Below are 19,917 nucleotides of genomic sequence, written 5' to 3' on the forward strand. Positions count from 1 at the left end.
TTTCGTGTTTACCCCTGTTGGGAAGAATAGGCCTAGCCTTGAGAAGAATTCCATGGGAAAGAACAGATAATGAGAATGAGAAAATTTTCTTACAATCAGATTGTGGGAAGAGGAAGTAAAAAATCAGGACTAAAAGATGGGGCAAGGACTGTGCTGATGAATGTTAATGACTGCACAACAAGGGTAAATGACAACCAAGATGAGTCAGTCTTAGAGCTGGAAGGTTCTTCAGAGAAATGGGAAGAAGCTAAGAGGCATGGCAGCAGCAGAGCTTTCTCTCTATCTCTGTCTCTCTTCCTCTCTCTATCTGACTTCCTCTACAATCCTAGATACAGAAGATGTGCAGTCTCCTAGTAGTGGCCACGGAGGAGAGGGGCAACAAATTTCTGTCCAGTCAACTGATGAATAGATATTTTGCTATCCTTTTTTTCTTCTTTGCCCATGTAGTAAAAATCATGAACATTATTTCTGTCTTTTTTTGAAAATAATATTTTATTTTCCCTCATTACCTGTTAAAACAATTTTAACAGTTTCTTTTTTTTAAGTTTTGAGTACCAAATTCGATCCCTCCCTCCTTTCTTCTTCTCTCCCTTCCCTGAGACAGCAAACAATCTGATATAGGTTATGTATGTGCAATCATGTAAACCATTTCCATAGTAGTCATTTTGTACAATAAGACTTGAACAAAAAGAAAAGTAAAACATAGTATGTTTCAGTCTGTATTCAGGCAACATCAATTGTTTTTCTCTGGAGCCAATAGCATTTTTCACTGTGGGTCTTTTGGTGTTGTCTTGGATCATTGTATTGCTGAGAATAATTGTCATTCAAAGTTTTTCATTGTACAATATTGTTGTTACAGTGTACAACATTCTCTTGGTTCTGCTTACTTCATTTTGCATTAGTTTATATGTCTTTCCATATTTTTCAGAAATCATACTGCTTGTCATTTCTTATAGCACAATAAGATTCCATCACAATCATATACCACAACTTGTTCAGCTATTCCCCAATTGATGGGCATCTCCTCAATTTCCAATTCTTTGATATTATTTGTACAAGTAGATCTTTTCCCATTTTCTTTGATCAATCATGAGCATTATTACTAAGAATTTGTTTTAGCTACATGGGGAGAGGAGAAGAAGGAAGAAGAGGAATCTTGAAAGAAAGAGACACAAAGACAAAGACAGAAAGGGAGATGTGGGATCAGGGGTTCTTAATCCAGTTTTTCTCTCTTGCTCATTGTTTGGGTTTTGATGGGTCAGAGTGAGTGGAAATAGCAATTGTTTCTGTTCTGGCCAGAAACTCTGAGTGTCTTTCCCTTCCAGATTAATGCTTTTGTGAAGACAAACTAGGCCATCTTTTGCCTCAGTTCTCACCTAGCCTTTAATCACTAAATGGGCATTGCCTCAGACAAACTGAGACCTGGGAATGACCTTAGCTCAAAAAGACCAAGGTCTCCCACTGCATCTGGAACCATCACCAGTCATTTTGACCTCTGTCTTGCCACTGGACTCTGATGACTCTGCAGGAGATAATGAGGCTGATGCCTGCACAGCTCTCTCTCACTTAAATCCAATTCATTTGCAAGTAAAGACATCTTCCTCCTCAAACAATTTGGAACTATGCCCGAAGGACTATGGGGTGACCCAGTGGTACCACTGCTAGGTCTGTATCCCAAAGAGATCATAGAAGAGGGAAAAGGACCCACATGTACAAAAATAATTATAGCAGCTCTCTTTGCGGTGGCAAAGAATTGGAAATTGAGGGAATACCCATCAATTGGGGAATGGCTAAACAAGTTGTGGCATATGAATGTAATGGAATACTATTGTGCTGTAAGAAACGATGAGCAGGAGGAGTTCAGAGAAACCTGGAAGGACTTACATGAACTGATGCTGACTGAGAGGAGCAGAACCAGGAGAACATTGTACACAGTAATAGCAACATTGTATGATGAACAATGGTGATAGACTTGGCTCTTCTCAGCAGTGCAATGATCCAAAATAATTTCAAAAACTCATGATAGAAAATGTTTTCAAGATCCAGAAAAAAGAACTGTGAATTATGAATGCAGATTGAACCATACTGTTTCTACTTTTGGGCTGCTTTTTTCCTTCTTTTTTGAGTTTTTTGCCTTTTGTTCTGATTCTTCTTTCACAATATGACTAATGCAGAAATATGTTTAATGTGATTGCACATATATAACCTATATCAGATTGCTTTTTGTCTTGGGGAGGAGGGAGGAAAGGGAGGGTGGGAGAAAAATTTGGAACTAAAAATCCTATGAAAACAAATGTTGAAAACTATCCTTACATGTAACTGGAAAATAATAAAATAATTTTATTTAAAAAAGAGACATCCTCCTCCTGACATTGGTCTTTTTCAAGAACAAAGGGGCGCGGGCAGCTAGGTGGTGTAGTGGATAGCACACTTGCCCTGGATTCAGGAGTACCTGAGTTCAAATCAGGCCTCAGACACTGAACACATACTGGCTGTGTGACCTTGGGGAAGTCACTTAACCCCAATTGCCTCACCAAAAAAAAGAACAAAGGACAATCAACAAACAGTCTAATAAACTTTGGCCAAGGGAGATTAAGGCTGCACAGCTAGTGAATGTCTCAGGCAAAATCTGAACTCAAGAATTCAGGACATCCTGGACATCCTGGACATCCTCTGGACTCTCTCCAGCTTATAAAAGGCCTTCCTATGGCATCCAGAGAAGAATACAACATAATCAATTCTAGATGCAAAGCAAGGCAGAGGGCAGTTACAATGAGGGTCTTGGAGTAATGACTTGGGCAATCCAAATCATGGTCAAAGAGACATCGATTTCCATATCACTTGTCTGACAAAAGGGAGAATCAATAGTTTCCCAGACCTTTCTGAGCAAACACAATGAACTGCAATGCACCCATTAGCCTAAAATTACTCACACACATGTTCCAATCAGAATTTAAGTAAAAGTTTTTGTTGTTTGGCGCACAGAGGTATGGCCAGGAGAAGTCTAATCTTCAACTCTGGAACAAAGGAGATGATGGCAATTTATACAAGAGAGTAGGAGGTGGGGGGAGAGACTTTAGACTGAAAAATTATAGCAGTTTGGAAAATGATGATGCTAGCTATTTGGACATATGAATACTAAAAATTCCACATTTCTAACTTGAGATTATTGTCACTACCTGGTCCTAATCATATAGCAAACATGACTTGCTCCCAACTAAGCTCATGCTGTAGATTCAAGGTGCCCAGCTTTCTGGGTGGCTGCTTTGTTATCTGTTTGACTAACCACTATCTGGTTAAATTAACTACTTTGCTTCTCCAAGGAAAGAGTCATCTTTAACTAACCCCAGCAAGTTGATCCACCATTTCTCCATAGTCAGAGTGCCCCCCCTCAGGGCCAGAGCATCCCTAACTGGACCCAGGCCTACTAGGTTGCTACATTATTATTATTATTATTATTATTATTATTATTATTATTATTATTATTATTATTATTAATCTGAAAAATAAGGGGGGTTAGAGTAGATGGCCTGTGAATTTTTTTTCAGCCCTAAATCTATGATCTACTAAGTTCCACAAATGCAACTGAACAAACATTATATAGTAACACTACTTTCACCCACATACCCAGAGTTAGATCTAAAATGTGTACTCTGTATTCATATACCCCTTTTTCAACTACTCCTCTGGTGTTGCTCGGGTAGTGATCTATTTAAATCCATTGCTCTCAGCCTCACTCCACACCTATTCACAAGCTCTTTCCTAAACCAAATATAAAGACAGAAAATTCAAAGTAAAGGCATTTAATGAAAGAGAATAACAGGTAATAATATGAAATTAAACAGGGTATTAGATCCTGCTGGCACTCAATCCCAAACTTCCACCATCCCTCCCCTGACCCATCGGAAAGAGAGTACTAGTGTCACTCCTAATTAACCCAGCAGTAGTCCCAGCAGAGGGGAAGGAGGTTACCCCAGACACAGGTGTGGTGGGCCCCACTCAGTTGCAGCTCCTGCTCACCTGTCCCGGAGTTCAACACCCACATCATACCCAATGGTGATTATTATATCCCGTTTCATTTGCCCAACTAAGCAAAAAACTATGGTCATACACAATGTATTTAGTGCAAATGGAAGATGATTTCAGAGGGAAAGCAATAGAGCCTGCTAAAGAAGGTGGTGATTTCTGAATGCCCGAGGCAGAAACCTCCAAATGACTTTGAGGTCAGTTGAGAAGACGGAATGATCCTCTTCCCCCAAACTCACGGGGCATTGTGGTATAATGGAAAGGTTACTGGAATTTTATTTATTTGAAGAAGGGAGGTGCTAAGTGCTAGGGGATACACAAAGGTCTCATGGCAAAGGTAACTTTGTTGCTTAGCTTTCAAGGAAACTTGGACTCCTCTTTTACTATGCTGTCTTGAGAATGGGTTCAGAAGCCCGGTGTCAATTGCTGCCCCAGACACCTACTAGTTGTGCGACTATGGGCAAGTCACTTAATCTTTATGCCCCAGTTTCCTCATCTAGAAAATGGGAGTAGTAAGATGTAAAATCCCACCTTCTACAATCCCTCTGAATTCTAGTGCCTTCCTTATTTCCCATTCATCCTATATAGAGTTGTTTGTACAGTTTATTTGCATGTTGTCTCCCCAAATAGACTGTGATCTATTGGAGGACAGGCGCTATTTTTGCCTTTCTCTGTATCATCTGGTGCACAATAAAGTGACTCAGAAAACTGTAGTTTTAGGCTCTTGAACTGACAGTTTTGTTAGTGGGAGTTGCCTACACCTAAGAAATCACAGGTCCGGATTCATTTTTTCAAAAAATGTCATCTAGTAGATTAGAAGCTCCCTGAGGGCAGGGAATCTAATTAAAAAAAAATCTTTGAACTAATAAAACAGCAGAGTACACATATATCGTCCGTGATGTTTCTTAACATGTTTTGTTTTGACTTCAGCTCCCCACCCATAAGGTTAAACCTTGTTGGTGTAAGGAATAAGGGTTGTTCAGCCAGTCCTCTTAAAAGGCTACTCGTCTCCGGGAGGTGCCATCAATTGAGGTGACTGGGGGTGTGGGGGATGGAGTGTGTGATGCTGTGATGAGATCACTTCCCTACGACCCCCTTCTATACATCTGCTCCTGAAGTTGGGGCGACAGAATAATACAGAGGAGCTGTTTAATATCTCTTTCCCCCAAACGGGGCCAGAGGGGGAGGACTATTACTGTCAACCCTCCCCAGTTCAACATCCACCCACTTCGTTCTCCAGTGGACTCGTCCTAACCTCCCTCTGTCTCTGTCTCTCTGTGTCTGTCTCTGTCTCTCTGTCTCTCTGTCTCTCTCTCTCCCCCCCTGCCCCCCCCATTGGGGGTGAAGCGGAAGAGGGAAGGCCAGTAGTGCGCAGGCGCCGCAGGAGCTCGCGCCTCTTTCTCTCCCTGTGTCCAGAGCGGGGCGCCATTAGCAGCGGCGGTGTTATTGCCTAGGCCTCAGACCGCGGCCTTCAGGCATGGCTGTCCGGGTGTTCTGCAACCGCTGCTTCCAGCCTCCTGGCAGGTCCTCCTCGGAGTTTAGCCTAACGAGCTGTGGCCACGTGTTCTGCCATCGCTGCCTCCAGCTAGGTAAAGCAGGGGAGAAGAGGGAGAGGGTAAGCCAGGGGTGCCGGAAGTGACGTCAGAGGCCCACGGAGCCCCAACAGCTTTCCGACCAGAGCCCTCCAGTGATGGGGGCTCCCCGCCCCCAATATTGTTGGAAGCACTGTCATCCTCCAGGCCCTTAGACTCCTGGATTCCGCGCTATCTCTCACCCGCCAAGGCTTGTCGACTTCAATCTTGTCTTCCCTTGACTACGCCCCATCTTGGTACCTGCCCCGGATTACTGCACTGGCCGGCCGGTTTTTATGATCTTCGCCCTGTTGGCCAGGAGCAAATAGGACTACATCCGGGGGAGGGTGAGTGAGATGAAGAAAATGTAGGGGCAGCTAGGTGATGCAGTGGATAGAGTACCTGGGCAAGTCACTTAACCCCAATTGCCTCACTAAAAAGAAAGAAAGAAAGAAAATGTAGACCCTGTCAGATGAGGTTCACTCCTAGGAACTAGGAGTGTTTTTGCCTGATACCCTTGCTTTTACCCCCTCCAGTCTCCTTCAAGACTTTTCTCCCTGTCCTCCCTTTATCTTCAGTCTTTCCTTCTATTGACTTCTTTCCTTCTCTCTTCAAACATTCTTCTTTGATTTCTAAAGTACCACTTTCTCTTGGCTTTCTTCCTATTCCTCTCAGTAGTTTCTTCTCAGTATAATTCACAGGCTCATTCATTCTTTAATAGTGGTATTCCCCAAGGTTCTGGCCTTGTACATTTTTCGATCAATGTATTTCAGTCACATGACTACAATTAACACTTGTACTTAATTGACAAGCAAATATACAGTGCAGCCCTGATCTTTGCCTGGAGGTCCAGACTTCAGTCTCAAACTACCCATAAGTAACCTCTATCTGGATTTCCCACAAACACCTCAAACTCATCATGTCCAAAACTGAACTTATCATTCATTCACCACAATTTCCCCATTTCTCATTTTCTTTTTTCTGTCAATGACTGTAACATTCAGCCACTCATCCATTTTTGCACCTTTGGAATTACCTGACAAATTCTTTTCTTTCTTACCTCTCACATCTTAATCATCAACTTCGATGGATTCTGCTTCTACAATATTTCTTGCCTCTTCCCCTACTATCACCAATCTCTCCCATAATTCCAGGCCCTATTTACTGCCTTCTTAGAGAATTCCAGTAACCTTCCTAATTCCTTCCTCCAGTCTTCCCTGTCCTTTATCTTGTAGATAGGAAACTGAAATGCAGAGAATGGAAGGGATTTATTTTTCCCGGTATAATCTTGTGGCTAGCTCCCATGGGCATGGTCTGCTCAGTATTGTCTTACTTGTCTATATGGGCAGCTTCTTGGCATTATACTTTGATCCAATTGGGTATTATTTTAAAGTTCATAAAATAATTTCACGTACATTCTTTTACTTGAGTGTCATAACCAATCTTTGATTGGTGGTGAGAAGGCAAGAGTTATTTTACAGATAAGGAAATTAAGACTCAGAGTGGTTATGACTTGCTCAGGGTCACACTCAAGATGGGTAGCTTCTGACTGACTCCAAGTCCAATTTCTTTCTACCACACCATAGTGTCTCTTCCATAGGAGATGTAAAATGAATTCCCCATGGAGCCATAGACATCAAGTATCCTTTCACTCAATTAAAAAAGTGTCAGAAGCCTGAGAAGGAAGAGTACTTTTATTGTTAAATTTCAAAGTAGATGATTCCTTCATGAGAAACAAACATGAGCCAAATTCTATGTCAATTAATTTACAGAATGTTTCTAGGAGCATGAAAAAGTGCAGGGATGGTTTCATATTCTTGGAAATCAAAGAGTTGGAAGGATAGTGAAACCTATCAATAAATACTACAGTTATTTACATGTATACAGCATCGGAAGGAGACACATTTCACAAATTGGTGCCAAATAAGTATTTGGGAGGAGGGTGGGGATAAGGAGCTGGAATGTGCTTTTATGGTCATTGACAGAATACATTCTTTTGGAATTTAGAGAAGGGAGAGGTCACATTAGGGGAAGCTAGATGACCCAGTGGGTAGAGTGAAAGACCTGAAAGTCAGAAAGACTCCTTTTTCCGATTTCAAATCTGGCCTCAGACACTTACTAGCTGTGTTACCCTGGGCAAATCACTTCACCCTGTTTGCCTCAGTGTCATCATCTCTAAAATGACCTGGAGAAGGAAATGACAAACCATTTCAGTATCTTTGCCAAGAAAATCCCAAATGGAGTCACAAAGACTCGACTGAAATGAGTGAACAATAAAAATAGGAGAAGGCTTCTTAAAAATAGGACTTTGAGCTAGGACTGATTTGAACAAAGAATTAGGTGGAAAGGAGTGAGGGTTAGGCTTCAAGGGAGAAGGGAACAGAACAGTATTAACAAAAGAATGAGGGAACAATGTAGAAAGTGGGATTTTAGTTGAGACTTGAAGGAAGGCAGGGGAGCCGGGAGTAAGAAATGAGCATGGGAGAGCATCCCCGCCATGGGGGACAGCCAGAAAAAATGCTAGGGGTTGGGGGATGGGATGTCCTATTGAAGAAGTGACCTGGAGGCCCATGTCACTGGATTGTAGAGTATGTGAAAGGGAACAAGAGGTGAGGTGAGGAGAGGGAGGAAGGGGCCAGGTTTTAAAGGGCTTTCAGAGCTATAGTAATTTTCTTTTTGGTGGGGCAGTGAGGGCTAATTAGGGTCACACAGCTAGTAAGTGTCAAGTGTCTGAGTCTGAATTTGAACTCAGGTCCTCCTGAATCCAGGGCCGGTGCTGTATCCACTGTGCCACCTAGCTGCCCAAAGCTATAGTAATTAATGATTGGAATAATCATTTATGTGGTTGCTGATGATTGGCAAGTCTTCTTTAGAAAACTATTCACACCATTCAAGTCAGCAAGCATTTATGTGTCTTCTCTGGGACAGGAATTGTACTGGTCACTGGAGACATACAGACAAAATGTAGTCCCTGACCTCAGGGAGGTTAGCGTCTGTCAGGGGTAAACCACCTGTGCACAGGTAAGTAATTCAGGCTTGGCCCTTCCTACAGTGGCATTGGCCATGGAGATGCTGCTGACAAGGCACAATGGATGCTTTGCTTGTGTTTAGTCTCTTCCTCCCCCCTTATCAGGTGTTGTCCTCTCAAGAAATGCCAGAGCACTTGCTCATACTTCTTAGTGGAAGAGATGTGCACAAAACGATTGTAGGATACCTGCCTACCTTATATATCTAATTAAAAAACAAATGATAAGGAACACTGTCAATATTGCTGCCTTAGTTGAATTCAGAGTTATATGAATGACTTTGTATTATTTTTAGCACTCATGCAGCATGGAAAATGTTGTGTTCTTTTTATCCCTATGCATAGTATCATAGATTTAGAGGTAGAAGAGAACTCAGAAATTAACTAGGCCAACCCCTTAATTTTACGTATGAGGAGACTGAGGTCCTGGGAGGGTAAATGATTTGTTTGAGGTCACATAGGTAATGCTCATCAGAATTGGGGCTTGAACTCAGATCCTTTGACACCATACTGTTACACTCATATTCCTATCCACAGTTCAAATGTGGAGAATAGTTTTACATGCCATATTCATTTATGAAGACATTTGCAATCTTAAATCTAATTTTTTATAGTCATGTGTACTTTAAATTACTAGCCAATTTTATACATACTATAAATTTACCTTTTTTATATAGGTAAAAAGGATGAATGTTTGATTTGTAGCACTCCTTGCCGCATGATTTTACTTTCAAAACAAGTAAGTTATTAGTTTGAAATAATGTTTGCTTTTAAATATGAAGATTCTTAGTGGCTTGTATATTAGAAACTAACATTTATTCTATCAATTGTACTAAAAGATTTTATTAAAATTCTGAGCATCTAAAGTATATACATTTAAAAACTGTGGGATAATTGCATTATTAGAATTTGTTGATTTATGATTTAGTTGGTCTCCAAGGTACTGAAAATTAGTTATTTAAATAATTTCCTTTAGAAAACAGTTCTTTAAGGGACTTCTGAGATTTATGACAGTTCAGTTTTTTTTAAATACTTTTCTTCAGAAATGGTTATTTAAGACATTACAGACATTTAGGCTACTTCCTAATATCATATAAAATTAGAAGTATTTTTATTTTTATTTTTTGGGGTGGGGCAATGAGGGTTAAGTGACTTGCCCAGGGTAACACAGCTAGTAAGTGTCAAGTGTCTGAGGCTGGATTTGAACTCAGGTACTCCTGAGTCCAAGACCAGTGCTTTATCCACTGTGCCACCTAGCTGCCCCCAGAAGTATTTTTAAAACTACCTAAATATGAAGCTAATTATCAGTAAATTATACCTAGTACAATAATTTTGTTAGGTTTATGTTATTTTGTTAGATATAAAGTTAATATGCACTGGAAAGTAGCTTGGTTATAACAGTGACTTTTTGTGCCCTTACTTAAAAATAGTTACTCTCCTCAACACAGAATCCTCCCCAGAGAAAGCTTGTGCAGTAACTTGAGTTTTAAATATATCTAATACAGATATTTATTGTTAGCATGTTGAAATTAAGAAGAGAGTGTTTTCAGGAAACAACGTCTTATCAAAGAGAGTCTTTTCAGTTGATGACTTTTTTAAGTGGGGAGCACACAATTTCAGAATATGTTTGATTTGCCTGTAGCCATATGCAACGAGTATAAAAACTGAGGACCTTACATTCTGCGCAGCCAGCCTTGAAAAACAACCCTGTACTGTAATAAGCATTTGAATCTCTCAGGACTATGTAGAAAAAAATCAAGTCATTTTTTAAATCAAGGATTCTTAACCGTGTGTGTGTGTGTGTGTGTGTGTGTGTGTGTGTGTGTGTGTGTGTGTGTGTGTGTGTGTGTGTGTGAAAGGCCCCTTTGACAGTCTGGGAAAGCTTAATACTACTGTGGTTTGTTGCCTACATTCATAATTGAAAGAAATGCCTAATTTCATTTAGAGGTTCGTGAAAAATAAAGATGTAATTTTTATCCCATCCACTTTTATAGAATACCCGAAATTTATCCACAAATCAGTTAAGAACTTTTGTTTTCAAATAATGTTAATTTTCTACCTTGCAACAAAATCAGTTTTTTTTTTTTAAGTTTGCAAACTTACATCTTGAACAACCCTATTATGTATACAGGTAATGATTTTTGCAAATAGACTATACTTCACATTTTGTATCATTTATGCTTCTTTTCTATTTTATAAAATAGAATCATAGAGTTTTTAAAGCAGAAGGGGCTTTAGAGATTTTCTGTGCTCTTAAATTCAGGTTTTATTTTTGTTTTCCCCAAAGATAGGTTAATCTGAGAAATGAAGAGTTGCATAATATATATTGTTAGATCTAAAAGCATCTAATGAGTAGGGGAAAGGAGGTTTGAAATCCCTGGTCTAGTAGAACCTTCTAATTTTCTAGTTGAGAAACTGAGGCCAAGGGGATTGAAGTGACTAGACTAAGGCCATGCAACAGTAACATTAATATATGAAATACTTTTGGTTTTAAATTCAAGGTCTACATATTTTTCTAACACTTTGAAATAGAATTTTAATGCCACCCAAATCCTGCATTAGAATTAGTAACATGTAGATAACCCCTTTGTTTCCCTTTTCAGACTGATTTTAATATTCAGGCATTCTTTATGGAAATAGATGGATTATGCAAGAAATATTCAAAAGAAACATCACAGGTGAGTTATATATGAAGTATTTTCTAAGACTGCCTATCAGAATGTAAGATTTGACAGACCTTTTGGAATGACTCATGACTTTGGCTTTGAGATGCCCCAAGATATTGCTGATTATCTCTAAAGAGAAAAATCTAATTAAAAGGCTGAAAAATTGGGACAGCTAGGTGGCGCAGTGGATAGAACACCGGCCCTGGAGTCAGGAGGACCTGAGTTCAAATTTGACCTCAGACACTTAACACTTACTAGCTGTGTGACCCTGGGCAAGTCACTTAACCCCAATTGCCTCACTAATAAATAAACAAACAAACAAACAAACAAATAAATAAATAAATAAGGCTGAAAAATTAATTTTATGGAGCTTTCTTGCTGTTTTACTTTGCTCTACTTATAGATATAGAGTGATACAGTTTTAGACTGAATATTTTTATATCAGTTGTAGCTCTGCTGATATGGTAATAGAAATCTAGATTTCAGATATTTTTACAAACTGTAATTGTTTGTTTTCTATGATTGTTGTTTCATCAGAAACCTATAATAATTATTCTTTAGTTTACTTTGTTTGCTTCAGAAACTTCTGAATTGTAAAATTTAGACTTGGAAGAAACTGCTGGTTAAGAAATTCAATTTACCATGCCCAAAGGGCTATACAACTGTGATCCAACAATACCATTGCTAGGTTTATATCCCAAACACATCCCAAAAAAGAGAAAAAAAAGTTATTTATACAAAAATGTTTATAGCAGTTCTCTTTATAGTGGCTAAGAATTGGAAATCAAAGGGATGCCCATTCATTGGGGAATGGCTAAACAAGTTGTGGTAAATAACTGTAAGGAATACTATTGTGCTATAAGAAATGACAGGCAGGGTGATTTCAGAAAGGCCTGGAAAAAACTGTGTGAACTGAAGGATAGTGAAGTAATCAGAACCAGGAGAAAGTTGTGCACAGTGATGGCAATATTGTTCAGTGAAGAACTGTTAATGACTTTACTATTCTCAGCAATATAATGATCCAAGACAATCCAAAAGGACTAATGATAAAGCATTCTATCCATCTACAAAGAAAGAACTAAACACAGACTGAAGCATGCTATTTTTCACCTTTCATGTTTTCTTTTATTTAGGTTTCCTTATACAAAATGACTAATACGGTCATGTTTTACATAATTGCACATGTATAACCTATATCTGATTGCTTACCTCTTCAAGGAGTGGGGAGGGGAGGGAGAGAAGGAGGGATAGAATTTGTAATTCAAATCTTTAGATAACATAAGTCAACTGTCAAAAAAAATTTTTAAGAAAAGTTTACCAAGTGAAAAAAAAGAAAAAGAGAGCCCTTGAAAATGCATTTTGCTTTACCAAATTAAATTTTTATTTGTCATCACCAAGCAATAAATAAGAAGGAATCTTAAAAAATAAAAAAATTCAGCTTGTACTTGACTCATCAATCTTCTCTACAGTATCACTCCAAAATATATCTGACAAGTGGTCACCCAGCCATCGCCAGAATAGACTTCCAATGATAGCAAGTCACTACCTGATGAGGCAGAACAATTTTAGTTTCGAATATTTGTGAGTCTTTCTTCATTGCATTGAAACCTGTCTTTGCAGCTTGTACATGAGTACAACTCTGAAGACAACTCTAATCAGTTTAGTACCTTTCCTAATGATCCTTCTTCAAACATGTGAAGACTGTGGTTGTGTCTTGTGTTCTCTATGCTAAGCAGCCACAGTCCTTCAACCTATCCGACTGTGGTATGATTTTAGTGCCTTTCATCCTCCTCACTTTTCAGCTTGTCATCTCCTTCCTAAGATGTGGCGGCTTGAATTGGATATGGTCTTCTTGGTATGAGATGGCTACTTTTTAGAGATATGGTAGAGGGAATTTCTGCCTTAAATATAGGATGTACTATATGACTTAGGAGTTTTGTTTCTGGAATTTTATGATTCATTGAACTGTTTTCCCCTAGAAACTTGTTACTGGATTATGTGAAATACATTTCTTTTTCTTTCTTTCTTTCTTTTTTTTTTTAAGTGAGGCAATTGGGGTTAAGTGACTTGCCTAGGGTCACACAGCTAGTAAGTGTTATGTGTCTGAGGCCGGATTTGAACTCAGGTACTCCTGACTCCAGGGCCGGTGCTCTATCTACTGTGCCACCTAGCGGCCCCAATACATTTCTTTAAAAATAGTCAAGGATTTAACAGTTCAAAAATTCCTTCACTCTTACAGGCAAACCTTAAATAAGTGTCCTAGGAAAATTGTTTTAGACCACAGTAAAATTTCATTTAACAATTCAATACACATTTTTTTTTGGTGAGACAGTTGGGGTTGACTTGCCCAGGGTCACACAGCTAGTAAGTGTCAAGTGTCTGAGGCTGGATTTGAACTCCAGTGCTTTGTCCACTTCATCACCTAGCTGCCTCACAACACACATTTATTAAGTGTCTACTATGTGCAGAACAACATTGTGTTGGGGTTGGGGGAAAATGCTTCAAAAGTGAAAATCTTTTCCTTCAGAAAGATTGGGGTCTGGGGTGGGAGGAGAGTAGATAAGACATCTACAGTTATTATCTACAGTTATAAATTGAAATGTGATGGGGCAAAGGAGATGTTAAAAATTAAAAAAAAATTTTTTTGTTTTGACACCAGTCACTTCCTCTTAATTCTTCCCCGCCTCACATGCATTAGACCCTTCCTAGTAACAAAAACATTTAAGCATAGTGACCATCTCTGCCAAGTCATTTTCCACACTCATTATCTCCCACCTTTCACTTGAGAGGAGTAGAGTGTGTCATCACAAGTTCTCTGGAACTCCAGTGACAGAGTTCAATCCCTTGTCCTATTGTTCCTCTTGTTTTGCCAAACCTCAGCCTTCTTTTACTCTTACCATCTGCCTTAGGAAGTCTCAACCACATTGATTAGGTTCATTACAAATCCATGCTCTGCAACCTCTCAACTGGTTCTCATTACAGGAAGACATGCTTTTTATTCTACCCTCACAGATATTCTATCACTCCCCACAGAAGCTATTTCAAACCTTTGTTTTCCTCCTCAACACCCATACTTCCTCCTCTCTCCTCACTTTCAACCTTGCTTCTTTACCTTAGTGAAAAAAAATTGAGACTTTTCATTATGAGCTTCCCTGTTTGGCATCATCTCCCCCTCTTTTCTCCTTTTCCCCCTTTGACAAAGAGTTGGCCTTTCTTCTTGTCAAGGCCATGTGTACTATATCTCACCACCCTCTCTCTTCATCCTCAGTCATCCCCTCTTTCCAGTCTTCAGCCTCTTCCTACCAACTTGTTTCTTCCTTTTTGCCATGTTTATGCCTAACCCTCCACTACCCTTAAAAAATGTTCACTAAATTCTACTTTCCTCTATAAATTCTTCTCCTTTTCTCATCCAGGCTCCTTGAAAAAAAATGTCTACACATGATACCTCTACTTCTGTCTCCTCATTTACTCCTGAGTCCTTTGGAAATGGCCTTTTGAGTTCATCATTCAACTAAAACTACTCTCTCCAAGTTAACGGTGATCTTTTAATCACCAAATCTGTGGCTTTTTTCTCAGTCATAATCCTTCTTATCTTGCATCTGACACTGTTGAATTATTCCATTTTAAAAATCATCCTTCCAACTTTGCATGGTATGAAATGAAATCTGAGTTTTTATATACATTTCTCTTCTGAATGGTGTTTTGGAGCAGAGTTTCCTATGGTAGGTGAAGGTTTATAATTCTCTTTTTAAAAAGCTTGTTCATATTGTTTGACCACTTATTTAATAGGGAATAGTTCTTAGTCTTGAACATTTTTGTCCTCTCTATGGAGCTTATACAATATAGGATAGGCTTTTTTGGGAGAGCGGGACAAAAGCATTATTCTCTCCTTGATCCCATTTTCCCAGTGAAATTCAAGATCATGCCTGCACTTCTTTTCACTATCTTTTAAAAATTTAATTATGTTTGTGTGTTTTTGAAGACATTTTTAATGAGCCTTACTTTCTAATACCTTAATTCATGAAAAACAATGTGGTAGGACACAGCTTATTTCCTGGTCCTATTTCATTCCCCTATGGTTATTGTTTGCCTGTCATAAGGATATGCTACCTCTGAACATGTTTACATTAGATGATGGTACCCTCTGGACATGTACCTTTCCTGCTTTGGGACATAATTCTGGGAAGCTTTACTTTTGCTTGGAGAAGGGGGAAGAGTGTCTCTTGAGTTATCCAGTCCCCTCTAATAATACCTATTATTAGGTCCCTGTTGCTCCCCCTCTGCTCACTGTGTAAGTGCACTTGAGTATCCCCTGAACTTTTTCAACATGTCATTCTTAGCTCCTTAACTATTCTTACCCTACTGTCCAACATCTTTCCAGGCAAGTCAGAGGTATCATAGATTAAAGAAAATTATTAAAAACATGCTGGTGTTCTAAGGAGGTACACTGATTCCTGTATTACTTCTGAATTCTCTATAATTTCTGGATCACCGCAGGTATTTGGGCAGTAATTCCTCACATTTCTATAACACTTTATAGTTTACAAAGCACTTTCATGTGAATGGATTAATTTTATGCTTAAAAAACCCTCTGTAAGAGGCAGAGTTGATCATTTTAATGATTAATTTGATTATGTAACAATAAGTAACTTTTATAATGTACTGAGCTCTGCCTCAAGAATCCTTCAGCTTTCTTTAGACCATAGCTCTAAAATTTGTCCTCTATGTACCCTGAGGGCTTTAGGTGGTGCACTGGATAGAGCCCTGGGCCTGGAGCCATGAAGACCTGAATTAAAATTCAGCCTCAGATACTCACTAGCTCTGTGACCCCTAGCTTCCTTAACTGTGAAATAGGGGTAGTAACAGCATCAACCTCCCAAGGTTGTGAGAATCAAATGAGGTAACATTGGTAAAGTGCTTAGCACAGTGCCTGGTACATAGTTGGTGCTACGTATTGTTAATATTTACTATTAATGTTATTATGTAATACTCTCAGTAGTTAATGCTTTCTGCATCTTGAAATTTTATTGTATTTCCTTATCTGTTACACGTTTTATTCTTCCCGTAGAATAGAATGCAGGCTTCTTGAAGATAGGGTTGATTATTATCTTTATATCCCTAATGCTTCCTATGGTACCTTGTACTTAGAAGCTTTTGATGAATTGTTGAATTTAGTTACTGTTACAGAAATGCAGAATTCTTAGGGCTTTGGACTGTAGTAAATTTCGCCAGGAGTAAGGGTTTAGATGGTATGTCTGGTATTATCTATATTGCTTTTTGGGTTATTAGTCTCCTGTTTTCTTCAGGCATGGTTACTGTTCACAGGGCAAATGCTTTTCAGACTACTCCAAAAATGAAAGGTTAACCTGATGCTTTTTAAAGAATGATTAAAAAGTCCATAATCGTCTTTGAGAAAATAAACTTCTGGTAAAATCCAGCTGGTGTTAACTAAACTATAGCTAAAACTGAAGTGATTTTGATAATGAAGATTGTACTATGAGAAAGTGAGCAGAACTATATTAAATTAAGGGTTTTTGACTGTGTAATGCAGGTGTGTAAGCAGGTGTACTGATTTCTATATGAATTTTCTATAGCTTCTGGATCACTACAGATGTTTGGGCAATACTTCACATTTTTCTTATACTTTGTAGTTTTATAAAGCACTGTCACATTGTTGTAAATAAAATTTCCAAGATATAGTTCTGGGTATTAAAAAATCAATCTATTATTTAGGCTTGCTAACACTCAATTGATGGTCAGTGGTCTCTCTCCTTAACCAAAGACAAAAAGGCAGGGTCTTGGGCCATCTTAAATGCCCACCCGTCTTCCAGACAGCACATTATTGGGGCCTCCCCTGACAAGAAAAAGGCAATCCTCATTGGTAGACACTTAATGAGGAGGTGGGGCAAGAGTCTTCAGCCCCTCCGGATTACTTCATCATTGAGATGATGAGGTCAGCTGAGAACTTGGCCTGGGTTTGAGGCTCAAGGCCCCTCTAGCAATCTGGGTGGTCTGATCAGGCCCACTTTGATTTGGTTTCTCTTTCATGAGCCAGGCTGCCCCAAACTCTAATAAAGGGACCAAGGACACATTAGTCTGTCTGGGGAGCTATAGACCCTCTCAGTTTGGTATCTGTTTACAAAGCAATCAAAAGCAGGGGTCCTATTTGGGTGGGGCTCAGCTCAAAATTGTTAAGGAGCAGATGCCTTGGGGGCTATGAGTGATCACATTACTCAGTCATGCCCTTTAGAGACTGACTGGCTTTCTCAGGAATGGGGTCTTGACAAAAATAGGAGGAAAAAGGATGGATCACAAATTAATAATTGGCTATTAATATAGTAATATAATATTAATTTCCCTCAACAGGAATGGTTTCATTTTTTCCTTAGAACAGCCCAGTGTAAAAGGCAGAGATTATTATATCATTTTTTTTCTGGTGAGGAGATGGTCTTAGGTTTTTTGTCTTGTCAGAGGTTAAATATAGGAGCCAGAACTACAACCTGTTTTTTCCAATTCTCAGTCCAATGTTCTTTCCACTAATAACAACAGTAACAATACTACTATACTACTACTACTACTACTACTACAGTAATAGTACCACTACTACTATTTTGTCTGCTCACATTTCTATAATGCTTTAAGTTTTACAAAGCACTTTACCTATATTATCTCATCTGATCTACTTCATGTTACCTTCTTAATAGGATGTTCTTTTCCAGTTACTAGTTATCTCTCTGCATTACATTTCCCTTTAAACATTTTCCCTTAAAAATTCAAAGTGAGTCATAGTCTATCTTAATCATGTATTCCTTATCCCTGTCTTTCCTTAACAGAAGTGTCTCTTTTTAAGATTGTTTACATGAATTTGAGAAATGATTCCCCTTTCTCTCTCTTGAAATTGGAAGAAAATATGCCGTTTTTCTTATTAATAGATATGTCTAAAAAATAGATATGTTTAAATGTATAGATAATTTCCTGCCAAATCCCCAGAGAGGCTGACCTTAACTTAAAGTATGATTTGTGAATGGGATTTTTGGGGTTAGATTCAGAATGACAGTTGAATTTCTGATTTTAATTAAATTCAACAAATGTTTATTAAGCACCTACTGTGTACTAGGCACTATGCTAGATACTGAGAATGTAAAGACAAAAATGGAACACTTCCTGTTTGTGAGAGCTTTCTATTCTCTTGGGAGGGAGCTGTCATGTATAGAGATAACTAAATGTAAAATAATTTGAGGAGGAAGGGACTACCAACTGTAGGGACATTACAGGCTTCAAGAAAAAAGCCTTCCCCTGAATTTTCATGTCTTCAAAGTGAAGATCAGAAGGAAAAAAAGACTTTGGGCAGTCATTCTTCCATTTATGCATTATGCATCGTAAGGCTTCTCCAGAGACTCTTCTCTGAGCTCCTTTTGGCTTGAAGATGATCCTGAGTTCTTGAAGGTTGTACCAGTGGAACCCAGACTCTGTCAGGCCCTATCAGGCTAGGAAGACTTGAGCATGGGCCCAGCAACAGCCTCTAGAGAGCTAGTTTACCTACATAGGGTCATGGAGTTAGAGATAGAAGGGACCCTAGAGACCATCTGAGCCATTTCCACCATTGTATACACGAGGAAAGTGAAGCCCAAGGAGAGTAAAGTGAATAAGTGACCAAGGCAGGATATGAACCCAAGTCCTTTTATTCTCAAGCCAGGGCTCTTTCCCCTGTGCCACACTGCCTTTGTGAAGGGCTGCATCACCTGATGGACTATATGGTGATGACTTTGTCAGGCAGATGGCTTTTACAGCCTGTCTAATGATGGGGGTTTCTTAAACCAATTTATCCTTTGTCTTTGTTGCTTTGGGGACTTATTTTCTTCATCAAATTTAGTTGTTTTTCATTGTGCAGTAATATCTCACTTATCCAGAGGTCATTTATCCTGCTATTGCCCCATTCAAGAATCAGAACTGAGGCCAGAAAGAAAAAAGAAGAAAAAGCCTGTCCTCCCTCAATAGGTGTGTCATGAAGTCCATGCATTAGCCAGTGGGTTTTGCTTATGAGGAGCCTTTCAGCCTTATTCTTGTTAGACACTATTGTCACGAAACTTGGTTATCTACTTTTTTAGCCCACAGCAAATCGATAAGTAAAAGTCTACTAGATATCAAGATAGCCTATACCGGGAGAAAAGCTGGGAACAACTATTAAACCAAAAAAAGACAAGAATTAACATAGCAAACCAGCCTGGAGTCATTTGGTTGGAAACAAGCAGCCTTCAGCATGACGGGAGCTCCCAAAGTTTCCTTGTAAGATACTATATCATTGATATATAATCATTGATGCTCTTGGCCTGGCCTGGCCTGAGACAATCCAACACTAACAAAAACTAAATTTACATAACAGTAGCATGGAAAGGATAATGAGCAAGTAGATAGCACTGGTTAAGGCATGCAGAGTCCGCCTTTTCTCCAAGTGGGACATCTTCAGGTTGGAGGGTCACTGACTCTTTGTAAGCTAGCCTTAGGTCTTAGGCCACCGGGAAAAGCCAGCAGCTCTTTTTCTAATACCTGGGACCACTCACGTCTCTGGGATTGCTTCCATGGCTTTTAAGAGAAAGCTCCCCACACATGGCTGGGACCCTTGTTGGTG

The 19,917-nt window shown here is 39.1% G+C and overlaps 1 protein-coding gene across 1 annotated transcript in view; it reads left to right on the forward strand.

The window, feature by feature from the left end:
- The first annotated feature begins 5,503 nt into the window (after positions 1-5,503).
- RNF212 (ring finger protein 212) overlaps positions 5,504-19,917 on the forward strand; it is a 37,409-nt gene continuing 22,995 nt past the window's right edge. Inside the window, exons 1-3 of the mRNA XM_043969510.1 lie at positions 5,504-5,637; positions 9,298-9,361; positions 11,226-11,300. Of these exons, the coding sequence (XP_043825445.1) occupies positions 5,504-5,637; positions 9,298-9,361; positions 11,226-11,300 (273 nt within the window). The remainder of the gene's footprint in view (positions 5,638-9,297; positions 9,362-11,225; positions 11,301-19,917) is intronic.

This window comes from Dromiciops gliroides, chromosome 6 (assembly GCF_019393635.1).
Source record: "Dromiciops gliroides isolate mDroGli1 chromosome 6, mDroGli1.pri, whole genome shotgun sequence".
In the NCBI taxonomy this organism is placed as follows: domain Eukaryota; kingdom Metazoa; phylum Chordata; class Mammalia; order Microbiotheria; family Microbiotheriidae; genus Dromiciops; species Dromiciops gliroides.